General features: G+C 40.0%; 1 protein-coding gene across 1 annotated transcript in view; it reads left to right on the plus strand.

The window, feature by feature from the left end:
- LOC122558355 (PH domain leucine-rich repeat-containing protein phosphatase 2-like) overlaps positions 1 to 15906 on the plus strand; it is a 171769-nt gene that overhangs the window by 87297 nt on the left and 68566 nt on the right. The window contains exons 5-6 of the mRNA XM_043706826.1: positions 7635 to 7760; positions 11061 to 11209. Of these exons, the coding sequence (XP_043562761.1) occupies positions 7635 to 7760; positions 11061 to 11209 (275 nt within the window). The remainder of the gene's footprint in view (positions 1 to 7634; positions 7761 to 11060; positions 11210 to 15906) is intronic.

The following is a 15906-nucleotide window of genomic DNA, read 5'->3' on the forward strand; positions in this document are numbered from 1 at the left end:
CTCAATTTCTTTAGTCATCAAGCATTCCCTGTACCTACCAGCCTTCCCTTTCACCCTGACAGGAATATACTTTCTCTGGATTCTTGTTATCACATTTCTGAAGGCTTCCCATTTTCCAGCCGTCCGTTTACCTGCGATCATCTGCCTCCAATCAGCTTTCGAAAATTCTTGCCTAATACCGTCAAAATTGGCTTTTCTCCAATTTAGAAACTTTTAGATCTGGTCTATCCTTTTCCATTATTCTCTTAAAACGAATAGAGTTATGGTCGCTGGCCCCAAAGTGCTCCCCCACTGACACCTCAGTCACCTGCCCTGCCTTATTTCCCAAGAGTAGGTCAAGTTTGCACCTTCTCTAGTAGGTAACATTCACCTATTAAATCAGAAAAATTGTCTTGTACGCATTTAAGAAATTCCTCTCCATCAAAACCCTTAACACTATGGCAGTCGATGTTTCGAAAGTTAAAATCCCTTACCATAACTACCGTATTATTCTTAAAGATAGCTGAGATATCCTTACAAGTTTGTTTCTCAATTTCCCTCTGACTATTAGGAGGTCTGTAATACAATCCAAATAAGGTGATCATCCCTTTCTTATTTCTCAGTTCCACCCAAATAACTTCCCTGGATGTATTTCCGGGAATATCCTCCCTCAGCACAGCTGTAATGCTATCCTTTATCAAAAATGCCATTGCCCCTCTCTCGCCTCCCTTTCTATCCTTCCTGTAGCATTTGTATCCTGGAACATTAAGCTGCCAGTCCTGCCCATCCCTGAGCCATGTTTTTGTATTTGCTATGATAGCCCAGTCCCATGTTCCTAACCATGCCCTGAGTTCATCTGCCTTCCCTGTTAGGCCCGTTGCATTGAAATAAATGCAGTTTAATTTATTAGTCCTACCTTGTCCCTGCCTGCCCTGACTGTTTGATTCACTTCTGTTCTCAACTGTACCAGTCTCAGACTAATCTCTTTCCTCTCTGTCTCCCTGGGTTCCAGCCCCCACCTTACTTGTTTAAATCCTCCCAAGCAATTCTAGCAAATTTCCCGGCCAGTATATTAGTCCCCTTCCAATTCAGGTGCAATCCATCCTCCTTGTACGGGTCACTTCTACCCCAAATGAGATTCAATGATCCAAAAATGTGAATCCTTCTCCCATACACCAGCTCCTCAGCCATGCATTCATTTGCTCTATCCTCCTATTCCTGCCCTCACTAGCTCGTAGCACTGGGAGTAATCCAGATATTACTACCCTTGAGGACCTCTTTTTTTTTTAAATTTCTGTCTAACTCTCTGTAATCTCCCTTCAGAATCTCAACCTTTTCCCTTCCTATATTGTTGGTTCCAATGTGGACAGTGACCTCTTGCTGGCCCATCTCCCCCGTGAGAACATTCTGCACCCTCCCAGAAACATCCTTGATCCTGGCACCAGGGAAACAACACACCATTCTGCTTTTTCTCTGCTGGCCCCACAGAACGTCTGTATGTACCTCGGACTACAAAATCTCCTAACACAATTGATCTCTTGGAAGCCAACACACCCCTCGTTGCATTAGAGCCAGTCTCAATACCAGAAACTTGGCTGTTCGTGCTACGTTTCCCTGAGAATCCATCACCCACTACATTTTCCAAAGCAGCATACCCTGTTTGAAATGGTTATCTCCATAAAAGACTCCTGCCCTTGGTGCCGACCTCTCTTACCTTTCCTGGAGTTAACCCATGAACTGAAATTTGATGGAAAAAAGTAGCTAAACAATGGGTTACCTTCAAAGAAGATGTGGTTTGTATATAGTCAAGGAATATTTTCTCCAAAAGGAAAGAGATGGCAATCAAGATAAGTGTCTGGATGAAAAAGAGATAGCAATTAAAATAAAGAAAATGTGTGCTTATGACAAGTGTCAGTAGAGAATAAAATTGAGAACCATGCTGCAAAATGTTCAGAAGAATAATGAAAATGCAAATAAGCGAAGCAGAAAGGAATGCGTAAAAAGACCAACAATGAACATGACGGAAATTGTAACGTCTTCTAAAAGTCCATAAATAGTAATGGCGTAGTAAAAGGAAGAGTAGGGTCATTTAGAGACCAAAAAGGAGATTTACACACAGTAGCAGTGGGCATAGCTTGGGTATTAAATGAATATTTTGCATCTGCCTTTACCATGCATGTAGATACTTCCCAGTTCATGTTGACAGAGGAAGCGACTCAGTCACTACAAGGGTTCAAAATTGATGATGAAGGTAGTAGAGGGCATCCAGGAGATCTGGGTTCAAGTCCCACCTGCTCTGAAAGCTTGCAATGCTATCTCGGAGGGCTCTTCTGGCGCAGAGTTGGTGTCCCTACCTGAGCCAGGTTCAAGGCCCACCTGGTCCAGGGGTGTGTCATAACATTTCTGAACAGGTTGATTAGAAAATATTTCTGAGAGCACATATAACAAGGATCAGCTGAGGTGTTGTGATATTAGTTAGCAGACGCTGGTATATCCTGTGAATACACCTACTAACAAAAAAAAAAATGACTTGGTTATTTCACTATCTGGCTTTGATCCCTTAACGTGGAGGTACATAAACACCTGGGGATTCATGTGCTTAGAACTTTAAATGTGGTATTATATGTTGGAGTAGTTCAGAAATCATGTGAGATTTAGGTTTCATAAATAGAGGAGTTGAGTACAAAAGCAAAAAAGTTATGCTGAACCTTTATAAAACTCTAGATAAACCACAACTAGTTTGACATCCAGTTCTGGTCATCAGGGTGAAAGCCCTTGAGCACAATAAGAGATTTGTCAAAATGATTCCAGGAATGAGAGAGTTTAACTCCAAGGTTGAGGCAGGAGAATCTGGTGGTGATCTCTGTAGAGCAAAAGAGATTGAATAAGGTTATATAGAGTGAACAATACTTTGATAAATTTAGAAAAGGAAAGTGACGAGGAATTGTTTCCATTAGTAGCTGGTAAAAGGTCTACGAGACCCAAATGTTAGGTTCTTGGCATATGATTCAAATGTGATAAGAGGAATAAATTTATTTATACAGTGAATGTTGAGCTTAGAACGGGCATTCTCATGGTGTTGGATGCTGAGATGATTGATTCAAAAGGAATTTGGATAGTCATTAAAGCAATAAACTTGCAGGGCAGTGGGGATAAAACAGGGAACTGCAACTGGAACTGAATGGATAACTCTACAGAAAGCTGGGATGGTCCCATCGCCTCCCACTGTATGGTAATGATTCATAAATCAGCTGATGTGAGTAAATGTTATTGGAACAGAGTTTGAAAGATGTGCTTCCAGCAGTTGTGGCGTACCTGACCTAGGAGTATTTGTTGAGATAATGTGGGGGAAGTTTTACGATTGTCATTCAAACTTCAGGTTGCAGAACATTCACTTCTGAGTCATATGGTCAGAAGTTCAAGTTTCACTTCAAAGACTTGAGCATTTAATTTCAGCTGGCACTTAAGATGCAGTGTGAAGTCCTAAAATATCTGATTTTCTTTCAGCTGTGATATCAAACCAAGGCCCTGTTTGTTCCGTAAAGTTAGCATAACATCTCGACATCATACTGTTTTGAGGAGAACATGAGTTTTCCTGGCTTTCTAATCACATTGTAACTATTTACCTGCCTCACTCGCACATCTTAACCAATCAACAGCTTCCCTGTACACGCATGCGCGCACACACACACACACCCTCTCATGACTTACCTGTTCATTAACATTCAAAGACTGGACCTTTAAACTTGCCATAAAACAGGCAGTGCTATAAAATGGGGTGTGTCTGGTCTTTCAGCAACTTTTCTCTGCACTAGTAGAATTCTACAGGATAAAGCTGGTTGCACATTTCTTCTTTAACTGGATGAGAAGTTACTGGTAGAAAGGTGCAGCAGCATCAAATTTGAGTTACCTTTGAGTGCAGTGGCAATTTGCTGGTCATTGCTGCTGCTGCTGCCTGGTAGATTACGCCATTGCTATCTTATGGAAAATTAACAAGTTTTTAACTTCAATTTCAGTTACAAAAAATTCCACACTGAAAAACGAAGGAATGACTCCATACTGTTAACTGTGAAATTTATGGCAGAAATTTCGTTAGCTAATGTGCTAATTAACATAATCTCGTGCAGCGACTTCATGGTGTTGAAGTAATTCAGTGGTGAACTAACCAGCAAAATGTCATTAATGTGAAGTGATAATCCAAATAAAGTTCACTTTCGTCCAACCAGACTACAGAGCTGCTCTCTCATCAGGGAGAGGTGACTGGGTTAATCTGAGGGTCACCACGCTTTGGTTAGGGGAAAGGTTGAGAATGTTGAATCTTTCATTGTAAATTTGGCTGGTTTGGAAATTGAGCCCAATGTTGGTATCATTGCATTGCAAATCAGTTGTCCAACAAACCCAGCCTACAAATATTTTTAAGAGAAGTGAAACTTATAATGTTGATGTTGAGAGTGTCTTGGGACTACTTGTATAATGCAGAATGCAGACACAGCAAGCAGTTAGGAAGGCAAATGCCATGTTGACCTTTTAGTACAAGGCGATTGGAGTATAAGAATTAAGACAGTTGTTACAGTTGTACAAAGATTCCACATTTAAAATCAGAGTTGAATTCCAGAAAATTGTAACTTTGATTCCTATGGGAAACCATAAAGTCATTTTGCAATGTAAAGCCAGAATTATGTTTCCAAGTTCAATTTTTGCCCAGAAAAGCCAGTGTAAAAGTTAAAATACAATCCTATAAATATGTCACACTCCATATTTTATCCAAAATAATGTACAATACAGTACAAGGCTAAGTAAAGAAAGCAGACCTTATTGCCGAGATGTCTCTCTAGAAATTTACTGTACAGGTACAGTTCAGCAAAGAATACTTTTAGAAAACCAAGTCCACAGCAGTTTCTTTACTAGTTTGGGTATAAACAGTAGAAAACGTTTTTAAAAAGATTTAATATAAAGTTTACTTCAGCCACTGAGTGGAGGACTGTTTTGAAAACTATTACGATCTTCAACTGCAGGCCCACACACACTGGCACCAACTCCAGGAGTACAATCTGGAGGTCTTGCTGATGAAGCAGATTGCATCCTCCTTAAAATTTGCAGTGATGTGATGTGAGAGGCTCAATGACACAACCAGGAAGTAAGGGATGTTAAAATTGGGAATGGCATTTTAAATGAAGAATGACACAAAATAAATAATTTTAAAGTGAAAGATTTAATATGTGCAAAACAAATATTTCCTGTACGGATCTTTGGGGAGACTGCACCTGGTATACTGTGCCCAGTTTTAGTTTCCATATTTAGGGAAGCATATGCTAGCATTGGAGGCACTACTGCAAAGGTTCATCAAATTATTTCATAAATGCAACAGTTTCCCTATTATGAGCTGAGTACACAGAATCTTGTTTCTTTGGAATTTAGAAGGATAAGAAGAGTTTAATTTAGGTAAGTGTGAGGTGCTGCATATTGGGAATACAAATCTTAATAGGACTTATACACTTAATAGTAAGGTCCTAGGGAGTGTTGCTGAACAAAGCAACCTTGCAAAGCAGGTTTATAGCTCCTTGAAAGTAGAGTCGCAGGTAGATAGGATAGTGAAGAAGACATTTGCTATCCTTTTTTGGACAGAGTATTGAGTACAGGAGTTGAGAAATAATGTTGAGGCTGTACAGGACATTGGTTCGGTTACTGTTTTTAATATTGCATGCAATTCTGGTCTCGTTCCTATCGGAAAGATGTTGTGAAACTTGAAAGGGTTCAGAAAAGATTTACAAGGATGTTGCCAGGGTTGGAGGATTTGAGCTATAGGGAGAGGCTGAACAGGCTGGGGCTGTTTTCCCTGGAGCGTTGGAGGCTGAGGGATGACCTTATTCGAGGTTTATAAAATTATGAGGGGCATGGATAGGAGGGGCAAAGCCTGGGGTGGGGGAGTCCAGAACTAGAGGTCACATGTTTAGAGTGAGAGGTGCAAGATGTAAAAGAGACCTCAGGGGCAGCTTCTATATGCAGAGGGTAGTACGTGTATGAAATGAGCTGCCAGAGGAAGTGGTGGAGGCTGGTACAATTGCAACATTTAAAAGGCATTTGGATGGGTATATGAATAGGAAGGGTTTGGAGGGACATGGGCCGGGTACTGGCAAGTGGAATTAGATTGGGTTGGGATATCTGGTCGGCATGGATGAGTTGGACTGAAGGATCTGTTTCTGTGCTGTACATCTCTATGACTATGATGTGTGGAAGTGCGGGTGAAACTTTGATGGATGTGGAAGACTCTTTTGGGATCTTGGACAGATGTAGAGGGGGGGGAGTGATGGGGGGGGGGGAGGTGTGGACACAGGTTTTGCAATTCCTGCAGTGCCAGGAGGGGACAGTGGCTTGTTAAGGGGCATGGACCTAACCAGGTAGTCCTGGATGGAACAGTCTTTGCGGAAAACTAATAGAGGTGAGGAGGGAACTATATCCCTAGTGGTGGAGTCCATTTGTAGGTGGCAGAAATGTTGGCAGATGATGCGATTTATGCGGAGGTTGGTGGGGTGGAATGTGAGGACCAGGGGGCTTCTGTCCTTGTTGCGATTGGAGGGGTGGGGTTTGAGGGCAGAAGTGCGGGACATGGATGAGATGCATTGGAGGGCATCTTCAACCACATGGGAGGGGAAATTTCGGTCTTTAAAAAAAGATGCCATCTGGTGTGTTTTGTGGTGGAACTGGTCCTCCTGGGAGCAGATGCTGCAAAGGTGGAGGAATTGGGAATATGAGATAGCATTTTTGCAGGAGGTAGGTGGGAGGAGGTGTAATCTAGGTAGCTGTGGGAGTCAGTGGGTTTGCAAACAAAAAGAAAATGCCAGTGTTGAGTTGGTCCTCATGGATGGAGATGGAGAGATCTAGGAAGGGGAGGGAGGTGTCAGAGATGGTCCAGGTGAATTTAAGGTCAGGGTGGAATGTGTTGGTGAAGTTGATGAACTGTTTGACTTCCTCGTGGGAGCACAAGGTGGTGCCGATGCAGTCATCAGCGTAGCGGAAGAAGAGATAGGGTGTGGTACTGGTGTAACTCCGGAAGATGGACTGTTCTACATAGCCGACAAAGAGACAGGCATAGCTGGGGCCCATGCAGGTTTTTTTTTTGTTCTTTGGCTGCTTCGGACCAAGAAATATGATGAGGGTGAAAAATTAAAGTTGAGACCATGATCAGATTAGCCATGTTTTTAAAAAATAAGTTTGAAATATTCTGTCTATTCCTGCCCCTGTTTCTAATGTTGCTATGAATGGAGAGTGAGTGGAATATCTGTGAGCAAAAGCAAATGTACATCATTTAGCTGAATTTTAAGAGTAAGTGTGGAGGCAAGTTATTTGCACGACTCGAGGACCATTACTTGATGGTCACATTTAAGCATGCTATTTATGCTTTGAACATTTGGAAACAACATGCTGCTATTTGAAATTTGGAAAAAAAATACTGGATTTCCCTGGTGGTTCAGCTGAGTAAATTTGTATGTAACTTGGCCACACAGATCAGAAAAACACAATTTGTTCTCTGTCCTTTGCTGGATGTATTTCTATTTTCTCTTAATTTTAAAGAACTGACATGTTAAATATCCCATACTAGATTTTAAAAAAATATTAGTTTATTTTTCTATGTTAAGGTTTTTCTCTCTTTGTAGGTGGAAGAAGTAAAGAGAAGACAATACTGCCTTATGTTCAGCTCTGCTGGGCAACAAGGGCAAACATACTATGTCATCTTTGATTCATACCCAGAATACCTACGATGGCTCAGACAAGCTTCCAAGGTGCTGTATTATGGCAACTTATTATTTCCAATTATGTTTTACATAATATTGAGTGTTGTTTTGGGATTGATATAATAAAACAACTTTGAGTTAACTATAGGAATTGGAAGATTTTAAATCCTGTTTCTTTGCATAAACCTATTTTGCCAGTAAGGAAAGCATATTTATTTTTGTCTTTAAATGGGTGAAGGCGAATGTATTTGACGATCAAATTTCTAGAATTTAGATGTTGAATAAATGGGAAATAATTACATTGAATTACTACTGTTTCAATCAATATAGCTTTTAACATTTCACTTTTGAAGATTTCTAATTTTTATCCCTTTATTGACTCTATGAATTCCATGACACATTTGTTTGATTTAGATTGGTTAATTTTGGCACTTGTGTCACTTTGCCATTTTGAAGATCAATTTTAATGTCATTGCCAATTCTATTTTGTCTTGGGATAAACATTAATTTTCTCTGCATCCTTTTATTGTCAGGAGCTTGACTCAAGCCCTATTGTTTAAACTGAACCCAAGATAATTGCTAAATTAAGAAATTAATTTAGTAACAATGAGTTGGTAAGCATATTGCTTATGCTTGCTAGTTCTTTTACTATTTTATATGGTACCATTATGAATCATGGTGAAGATTTATGTGACCAAAACAATGGGCGTCTTCTGGGCTAACATAGTCTACCACTTACCTTAATTTTATATTGGTAGAAACTGCTAATTGTAGTTGAATTTGTGGCTGGAAACCTTCATTTATTATTTTTAAAAGCAGTTATCTCTGCAGATTTTGCTATTTTGGTGCAAAGAATTTGGTATTGCTTCAGCTTTCCTATTTTCTGAATGTTGGAAACAACAGCCCTGTACCTAATTAAACAGAATATCAAAGTAGTTTTTATTTCTCTGAAGCTGTTGCATGCCTTCATAAACTGTCGTTAGTCTTCAGCTTTTTTCCCAACATTTGTAGCTTCTCTTCCAATTCTTTGTTCAAATTAATGTTTACTCATCTCTTGTTGTGGAATTGCTTTAACAGCAATACTTTGTTTGTGGGAGAAAAATCTAACCTGCCAAGTTGTTATTCTGCAGTCAATTCTTAATTGTCAACAAAGTGATTTAAGAGATTGCCAACAGTAATATTAAACAGCAACAGTGACCTCCTCCATGATGCTCAACCTAGGTTCTGGCAGGGCTACCCAGCTCCAGACCTTTTGGAAGAAAAAGGTTAATAAAGGGCTAAAAATTAGAAGTCTTCAAAGAAACCCACATTGTGGTTCAAATGTAGGTAACAGTTACATTGAAAATGAGATTGCCTGCCCTCAACACCAAGGTATGATCTGTCTGAATGTGGTATCCATATAAAATCCTAGTGAACTTGAGTTCAGTAGCGTTGGGGGAAGACTCTCCACTGGCTGTAGCCATACTTGGCACACAGGAAGGTGGTTGTTGGAGGTGCTAGAGGAAACTAAGGAATTATTGACCAACGTCTATTGTCTGGAATTTGCTGGAGTCTCCAATTTGATAAATGAACACCTTGAAAGTTATTAGTTAATCAAAGAAAGTCAGCATGAATTGTAAAGGACAAGTCATGTTAGATAAACTTCATTGAATATTTGCAGATGCGACTAAAGAAATGTTTGGGAAAATGTCTATGAACGCTACTTATGCAGACTTTCTTTAATAATTTGATAGTGATTCCAGAAGAGACTGCGAGATAAAGTTGAAAAATTATTGCTAATTATTGACCAGATTATTGACTGAGCAGCAGGAGACAGAGTAGAGAAGGTTCTGTGACGATGACTGGTGATATCTGCTTTGAAGCTCAGGCATGATTTCATGAATGGCAGAGCTGGCTTTGAGGTGTCAAATGACCTACTTCTGCTTCTGTTTTCCTGTCATCACAGCCTCAGGATACCTGTGCAGAAGTACTTCAGCCATTCTCAACTGCTTCGTCAATGGCCTTCCTCCATTATATACTCAGAAATAGGGATGTTTGCAATACCTTTGGCAATCCTGGACTTTGTCCACTCCCATGAGAATGATTGACTAGGATTTGACTTCTAATTGGAATAGTTGTCTAATGCCTCTTTTGGGGAAAATGCCTTGCTGATTTGAATTGAATTTTTTTTGTTCAAGCAGTAGATTTCTTCATTGTACTAGTTTCAAACTTAGTATCCTGTCTCAAGTGCTCAAATGTCATACTATTTTAGCTGTTTTGTGAAAGAAACAGTGCTTACAATTGCATGCTATCTGGCTCGTGCTTTGCTGTTCATCTACTCATTACTTCTGATACATGCAATGTCTGTACTCACTATTACTTGTTGAGTTAGGTTTCTACCCCTGCTACAGCATGAAATAGCCATCATGAAAATCTCATCTTATGTTCTGTGGCTGAGAGGATATGTGTTATCCCTCTTCTTTTTTCCTTAGCCTCTTTGTGATTTTAAAGATCATTGACGTCTGCTTCCTCCTCTGATCCTTGTGCTCTATCCACATTTAGTCCCTGGGAGACAACTTCCAAAGCCATGCAATTGGGTACTACATGTGGAACATTGACAAAAACCAAGTTTCTTAACCCTTTCACTCTTGTCAGACTTTGCCTGAGCTATAGTTGCCGATGATGTACAGTTTCCTATAGTTAAATGTCAGGAAAACTGAGTCTTTACCTCTGGTCAGATAGTCCACTGTATCCACCTGCTATATGTCTCAATCTCTACAGTCCTACAACTCTTTGCTTTCCTCTGACTTTGGTCTGTTATACATCCCTTCATCTGCACGGAAAGCCAGGGCAGACAAATTGGGCCAGATGGCTTCCTCCTACAGTGTAGTAGTTCTGTGAAGGTATAGGATCTAGACATGATTGAGGTTTTTGTTGCTGGTACTATTGACTGCTGCAACTTCCAAATCAATGTATAACACCTATGGTTCCAAGTCACTGAGTGACATTGAAATTGTGTGTTTGGACATCTGTGAAGGCAAAATTGGACTCTATTCAACTGTAAAGCATAATTACAGCTTTGTGTAAACTAATATCTCTATTTACACAAAGGGAATGGTCACTTAGACAAGTTACCAGAGGGCTGTGGATATCTTTCAGCATTTGAGAAGATGGAATGGAAAATTATAACTTACATTAGATTTTACATGATATTTTTATACTTTAATCTATGAAGACCCTTACCATATGATTTATTTTTTAGGCCAGCAAATGTTTTTATCTTAACTGCAGTATACATACAACTTGCTATTTTAGTTAGCCTCTTTACAATAACCGGTGTCAACAAATTAACATTTGGCTTATTTGCAGGTTGTCTCTCAGAGAATTGGTACAGTTGATCTGTCATGTTATAGCCTAGAAGAGCTTCCTGAGTATCTCTTTTTCAGTCAAGATATCACACATCTCAATCTACGGCATAATTTTATGCAGGCAGATGCTGGACTCTGCAATCTTAACAGGTATTTGATATACTTGAGTGCTTTCCATTTGTTCCACACTTCAGTTGTTCCACGTTTCTCTCCTATTCTTAATATCTTGTACCTATGGGTGAAATGATGAAACCTAGTCAATGCTGTTAAAGTAGTAATATATGAATTAACTTACTGCACTATCCTATCTGAAGACTGATACATAGTTAAATGTTCACACTAAAAATAAGCAAATACAATGGAAAAGAACTAGTCTAAATTGCAGTTATTTTTCATAATTTGGGAATTTTAAAAAGACACATATTTTGAAGTATACTCATTGAGAAAGATGCTGGAATGCTACCAGAACTAGACATCCAGGTAGCACGGGGAAAATGAGGAATTGAAGGAAATTGTTTTTTGTAAGAAGATTACACTGGAGAAATTAATAGGGCTGAATGTTCATAAATCCCTGGATCTGATAGTATTCATTGCAGAATGTTGAGGTAGCTATAGAAATACTGAATCCATTCGTAATTATCTTCCAAAATCCTCTAGATTCTAGAATAATTACTATGGGTTGGAAGGTAGCAAATGTCACTCATGATTTAAGAAGGGAGGGAATGGTAAACAGGGAATCACAGACCTGCTAGCCTTATAGCAGTCATGAGAAAAATGCTAGAAACGCTTGGTAGATAATGACCTGATGCGGCATAGCCAATGTGGATTTGCAAATGGGAAATTGCATTTGACAAAACTTGAAATTTTTGAAGATGTTCCCATCAAAATTGATAAAGGAAAGCTGATATATGTAGTTTACATTGATTTTCAGAAAGCTTTTGCTAAACCCCCCTACAGAAGGCTGGTTAGAAAGATTACCTGTTATCCCACGTGCCTTAATATGCTGGCATAGATTAATGATTGGTTAAAGAAAGAAAAGGAGAATAAATGGGTCACTCTAGTATTGGCAGGCTGTAACTAATGGGATACTGCAGGAATTCATACTTCCACCTCAGCTGTTCACAATATAAACCAATTACTTGGAGTAATATTTCCAAACTTGTGGCAAACACAAAAAGCTAAGTGGGAATGTGTCTTATGACGAAGATGTACATTGGTTTCAGGAGGATTTGGACAGGCTTGGAGAATGGGCAAGAAGCATGCAGATAGAATGTAATATGGGAAAATATGAAGTTGTTTATTTTGGTTGACGAAACAGATGTGCAGAGTATTTCTTAATTGGTGGTCAGTTGGAAAGTGTAGATGTATAAAGGGATCTAGGTATCCTTGTCGATAAGTCACTGAAGACTAATGTGCAGATACAGTATACTGTTGTAAAGGCTAATGGAATGTTAGCCTTTATTGCATGAGAATTTGAGTACAGGTGTAATGAAATCTTGCTTCAATTCAGTTGTACGGGAGCTTGGTTAGATCATTTCTGGAGTACCGGTGCTGTTTTGGTCTGCTTATCTTAAAATATAGGTAAAAACAATGACTGCAGATGCTGGAAACCAGATTCTGGATTAGTGGTGCTGGAAAAGCACAGCAGTTCAGGCAGCATCCGAGGAGCAGTAAAATCGACGTTTCGGGCAAAAGCCCTTCATCAGGAATACAGGCAGAGTGCCTGAAAGGTGGAGAGATAAATGAGAGGAGGGTGGGAGTGGGGAGAAAGTAGCATAGAGTACAATAGGTGAGTGGGGGAGGGGATGAAGGTGATAGGTCAGGGATAGGTGGAAGAGAAGATAGGCAGGTAGGACAAGTCATGGGGACAGTGCTGAGCTGGAAGTTTGGAACTGGGGTGAGGTGGGGGAAGGGGAAATGAGGAAACTGTTGAAGTCCACATTGATGCCCTGGGGTTGAAGTGTTCCAAGGCAGAAGATGAGGCATTCTTCCTCCAGGCGTCAGGTGGTTAGGGAGCGGCGGTGAAGAAGGCCCAGGACCTCCATGTCCTCGGCAGAGTAGGAGGGGGAGTTGAAATGTTGGGCCACGGGGCGGTGTGGTTGATTGGTGCGGATGTTCCAGAGATGTTCCCTAAAGCGCTCTGCTAAGAGGCCTCCAGTCTACCCAATGTAGAGGAGACCACATTGGGAGCAACGGAAACAATAAATGCTATTGGTGGATGTAAGGTAAAACTTTGATAGATGTGGAAGGCTCCTTTAGGGCCTTGGATGGAGGTGAGGGAGGAGGAGGTGTGGGCACAGGTTTTGCAATTCCTGCGGTGGTAGGGGAAGGTGCCAGGATGGAAGGGTGGGTTGTAGGGGGGCGTGGACCTGACCAGGTAGTCATGGAGGGAACGGTCTTTGCGGAAGTCGGAAAGGGGTGGGGAGGGAAATACATCCCTGATGGTGGGGTCCGTTTGGCGGTGGCGGAAATGTCGGCGGATGATTTGGTGCGAAGGTTGGTAGGGTGGAAGGTGAGCACCAGGGTGTTCTGTCCTTGTTACGGTTGGAGGGGTGGGGTCTGAGGTGTGGGAAGTGGATGAGATGCATTGGAGGGCATCTTTATATTATTGTGGCAGAGTGTGCAACAAAGGGTGGCAAGACTGTCTTATGAAGAGAGATTGGGCAAACTGGATCTGTATTCTCTAGAGTTTCAAAGAATGAGAAGTAATCTAATTGAAACCTACAAAATACATAAAGTGTTATTTACCAGTTAGATACGTAAGATGTTTCCCCTGATTAGGGATTGTAGAACCGGGGGGAGGGGGGGGGGCACAATTTAAAAATAAGGGAAGTTGCTGCTTCGATCTGAGATGAGCAGAAATTATTTTACGAAGGGTTTTGTGAATCTTTGGAATCCTCTACCACAGAAGACTATGGAAGCGCTGTCATTATGTTTGAGGGAGAAATTGTTACATTTCTGATTATCAGTAACACCCAACGTTATGGGGATAAGTGAGTAAAAGGTGTTGAAGTGTTTGATCAGCCATGATCTTCTTGAATGACAGGACAGGCTGAATGGCCAACTGTTGGTCCCCTTTATTCTGATATTCAGTTGAAATCAACGTGCATAGAAATTGCAAATGACGTACAGACTTGAGCTATAAAGTTCCAGACTTTAACAAGTTATGGAGAACTTTTCTTAAAACTTTAAGAAAAACTTTAAGAAAACCTTAAAGAATCTAATCTATAGTCAAAGACTTGCATAAGGGGAAGTTCAGTTGAAAATTTTAGTCAAAAGTATATGTAGTTGTGTTTTATTGTGTTTTTCAATGTGAAAATATGAATGATCATCAAAGGTGATGTTTGTTTTCTATGATTCTGTTCCTTCATAGTAAAAGCTTTGTTTTAAACCATGACATCTTATAACTTCATTCTTTCAGGCAATAACGGGGGATTTTACATTTCCCTTAGCATGTTCATGGTCTTACTGGGGATTATAACCGCGTTAGTATTTTTTTAAAAAAGGTTTCCTTGCAATAACTTAACTATAAGAATTTCTTACATGACCTAAAGCCAATGCAAGCACCATAATTCACAGTGCATAGGGATATATTGAAAGGCGGAGATAATTACTGAAGTTTGTCAAACAATTTTCTCTCTCTCTCTCTCTCTCTCTCTCTCTCTCTCTGACATCACTCCCATCAACACATGTCCTTGAAACTAAGAATCACGTTTGAAAAGAAGTGCTATAGGAAAGTGACATATACAGTAATTTGGATGGTGTGAACAATTAAATATGTAGGAAACAGTGATCTAATTGCTTTGCGCAGATTACTACATCTAAAAGAATTTTGAAATCTCGTTTTAGTTTTTATATCTAGTTATGTTGGCATGGTAGTTCAGTGATTAGCACTGCTGCCTCACTGTGCAAGGAATTCAATCTCCGCATTGGGTCACTGTCCATGTGTAGTTTGTACATTCTCCCTTGTGTCTGCGTGAGTTTTCTCCAGGTGCTCCCATTTCCTCCCATAGTCCAAAGATGTGCAAGTTAGGTGGATTGTCCATGCTAAATTGTCCATATCATCCAGGGATGTGCTGATGACTTGGATTAGCTATCGTAAATGCAGGGTTACAGGGAAAGAGTGGGGGGGTGAGTCTGGGTGGAGTCCTTTTTGGAGGATCAGTGTGGACTCAATGAGCCGAATGGCCTGTTTCCATACTGTAGGGATTCTATGGATTGGGGTAGATGCATTTAGATTGGACAAAAATTAGAACATTGCAGATAGTAGAAATCAAATAAAAACATAAACAGTTCTGGAAATAGTAAGTAGGTCAAGCAACATCTGCAGAAATAAAAGGAGAGCCAACATTTTGGTTGTGGACCGTGAATACAAATTCGGACAGATGACAACAAATTGTGCATAATTAGCATAATTATTCTGAGTGTTTTTGGAAAGTCCTAGCGCTCTCAATTTTGCCACTAATTGGAATATTTGCATCTGAAAGTATAATTTTTTAAATGCTAGTTATATAATTTTAAGTGAAGAAAACCCATTACACTTGGCTGAGAGGTATATTCATTTTAAATGTCTATGAAAATGTTTCCCATTGGGACCCATTTAAGAAGCTTGAACCTTAACTGCATGCAGGACATCAGAAAGCGTGCTGAAGCTTGCTGTTCATGTTCTCTTATTTCATTCATAAAATGTATTCTGAATATGTATCTATATTTATGGCCAAAAATGGAGAACTGGAAGGTAGTAAATATTTGAATACTTTCTGGAAAGGTTTGAAGGGAACCCATGTGGCTTGTTAGAAATGTTATCAAATTTAATGTTAATTGTGTTTAATGTGATCCACCTGCAA

Source organism: Chiloscyllium plagiosum, chromosome 17, assembly GCF_004010195.1.
Source record: "Chiloscyllium plagiosum isolate BGI_BamShark_2017 chromosome 17, ASM401019v2, whole genome shotgun sequence".
NCBI lineage: Eukaryota > Metazoa > Chordata > Chondrichthyes > Orectolobiformes > Hemiscylliidae > Chiloscyllium > Chiloscyllium plagiosum.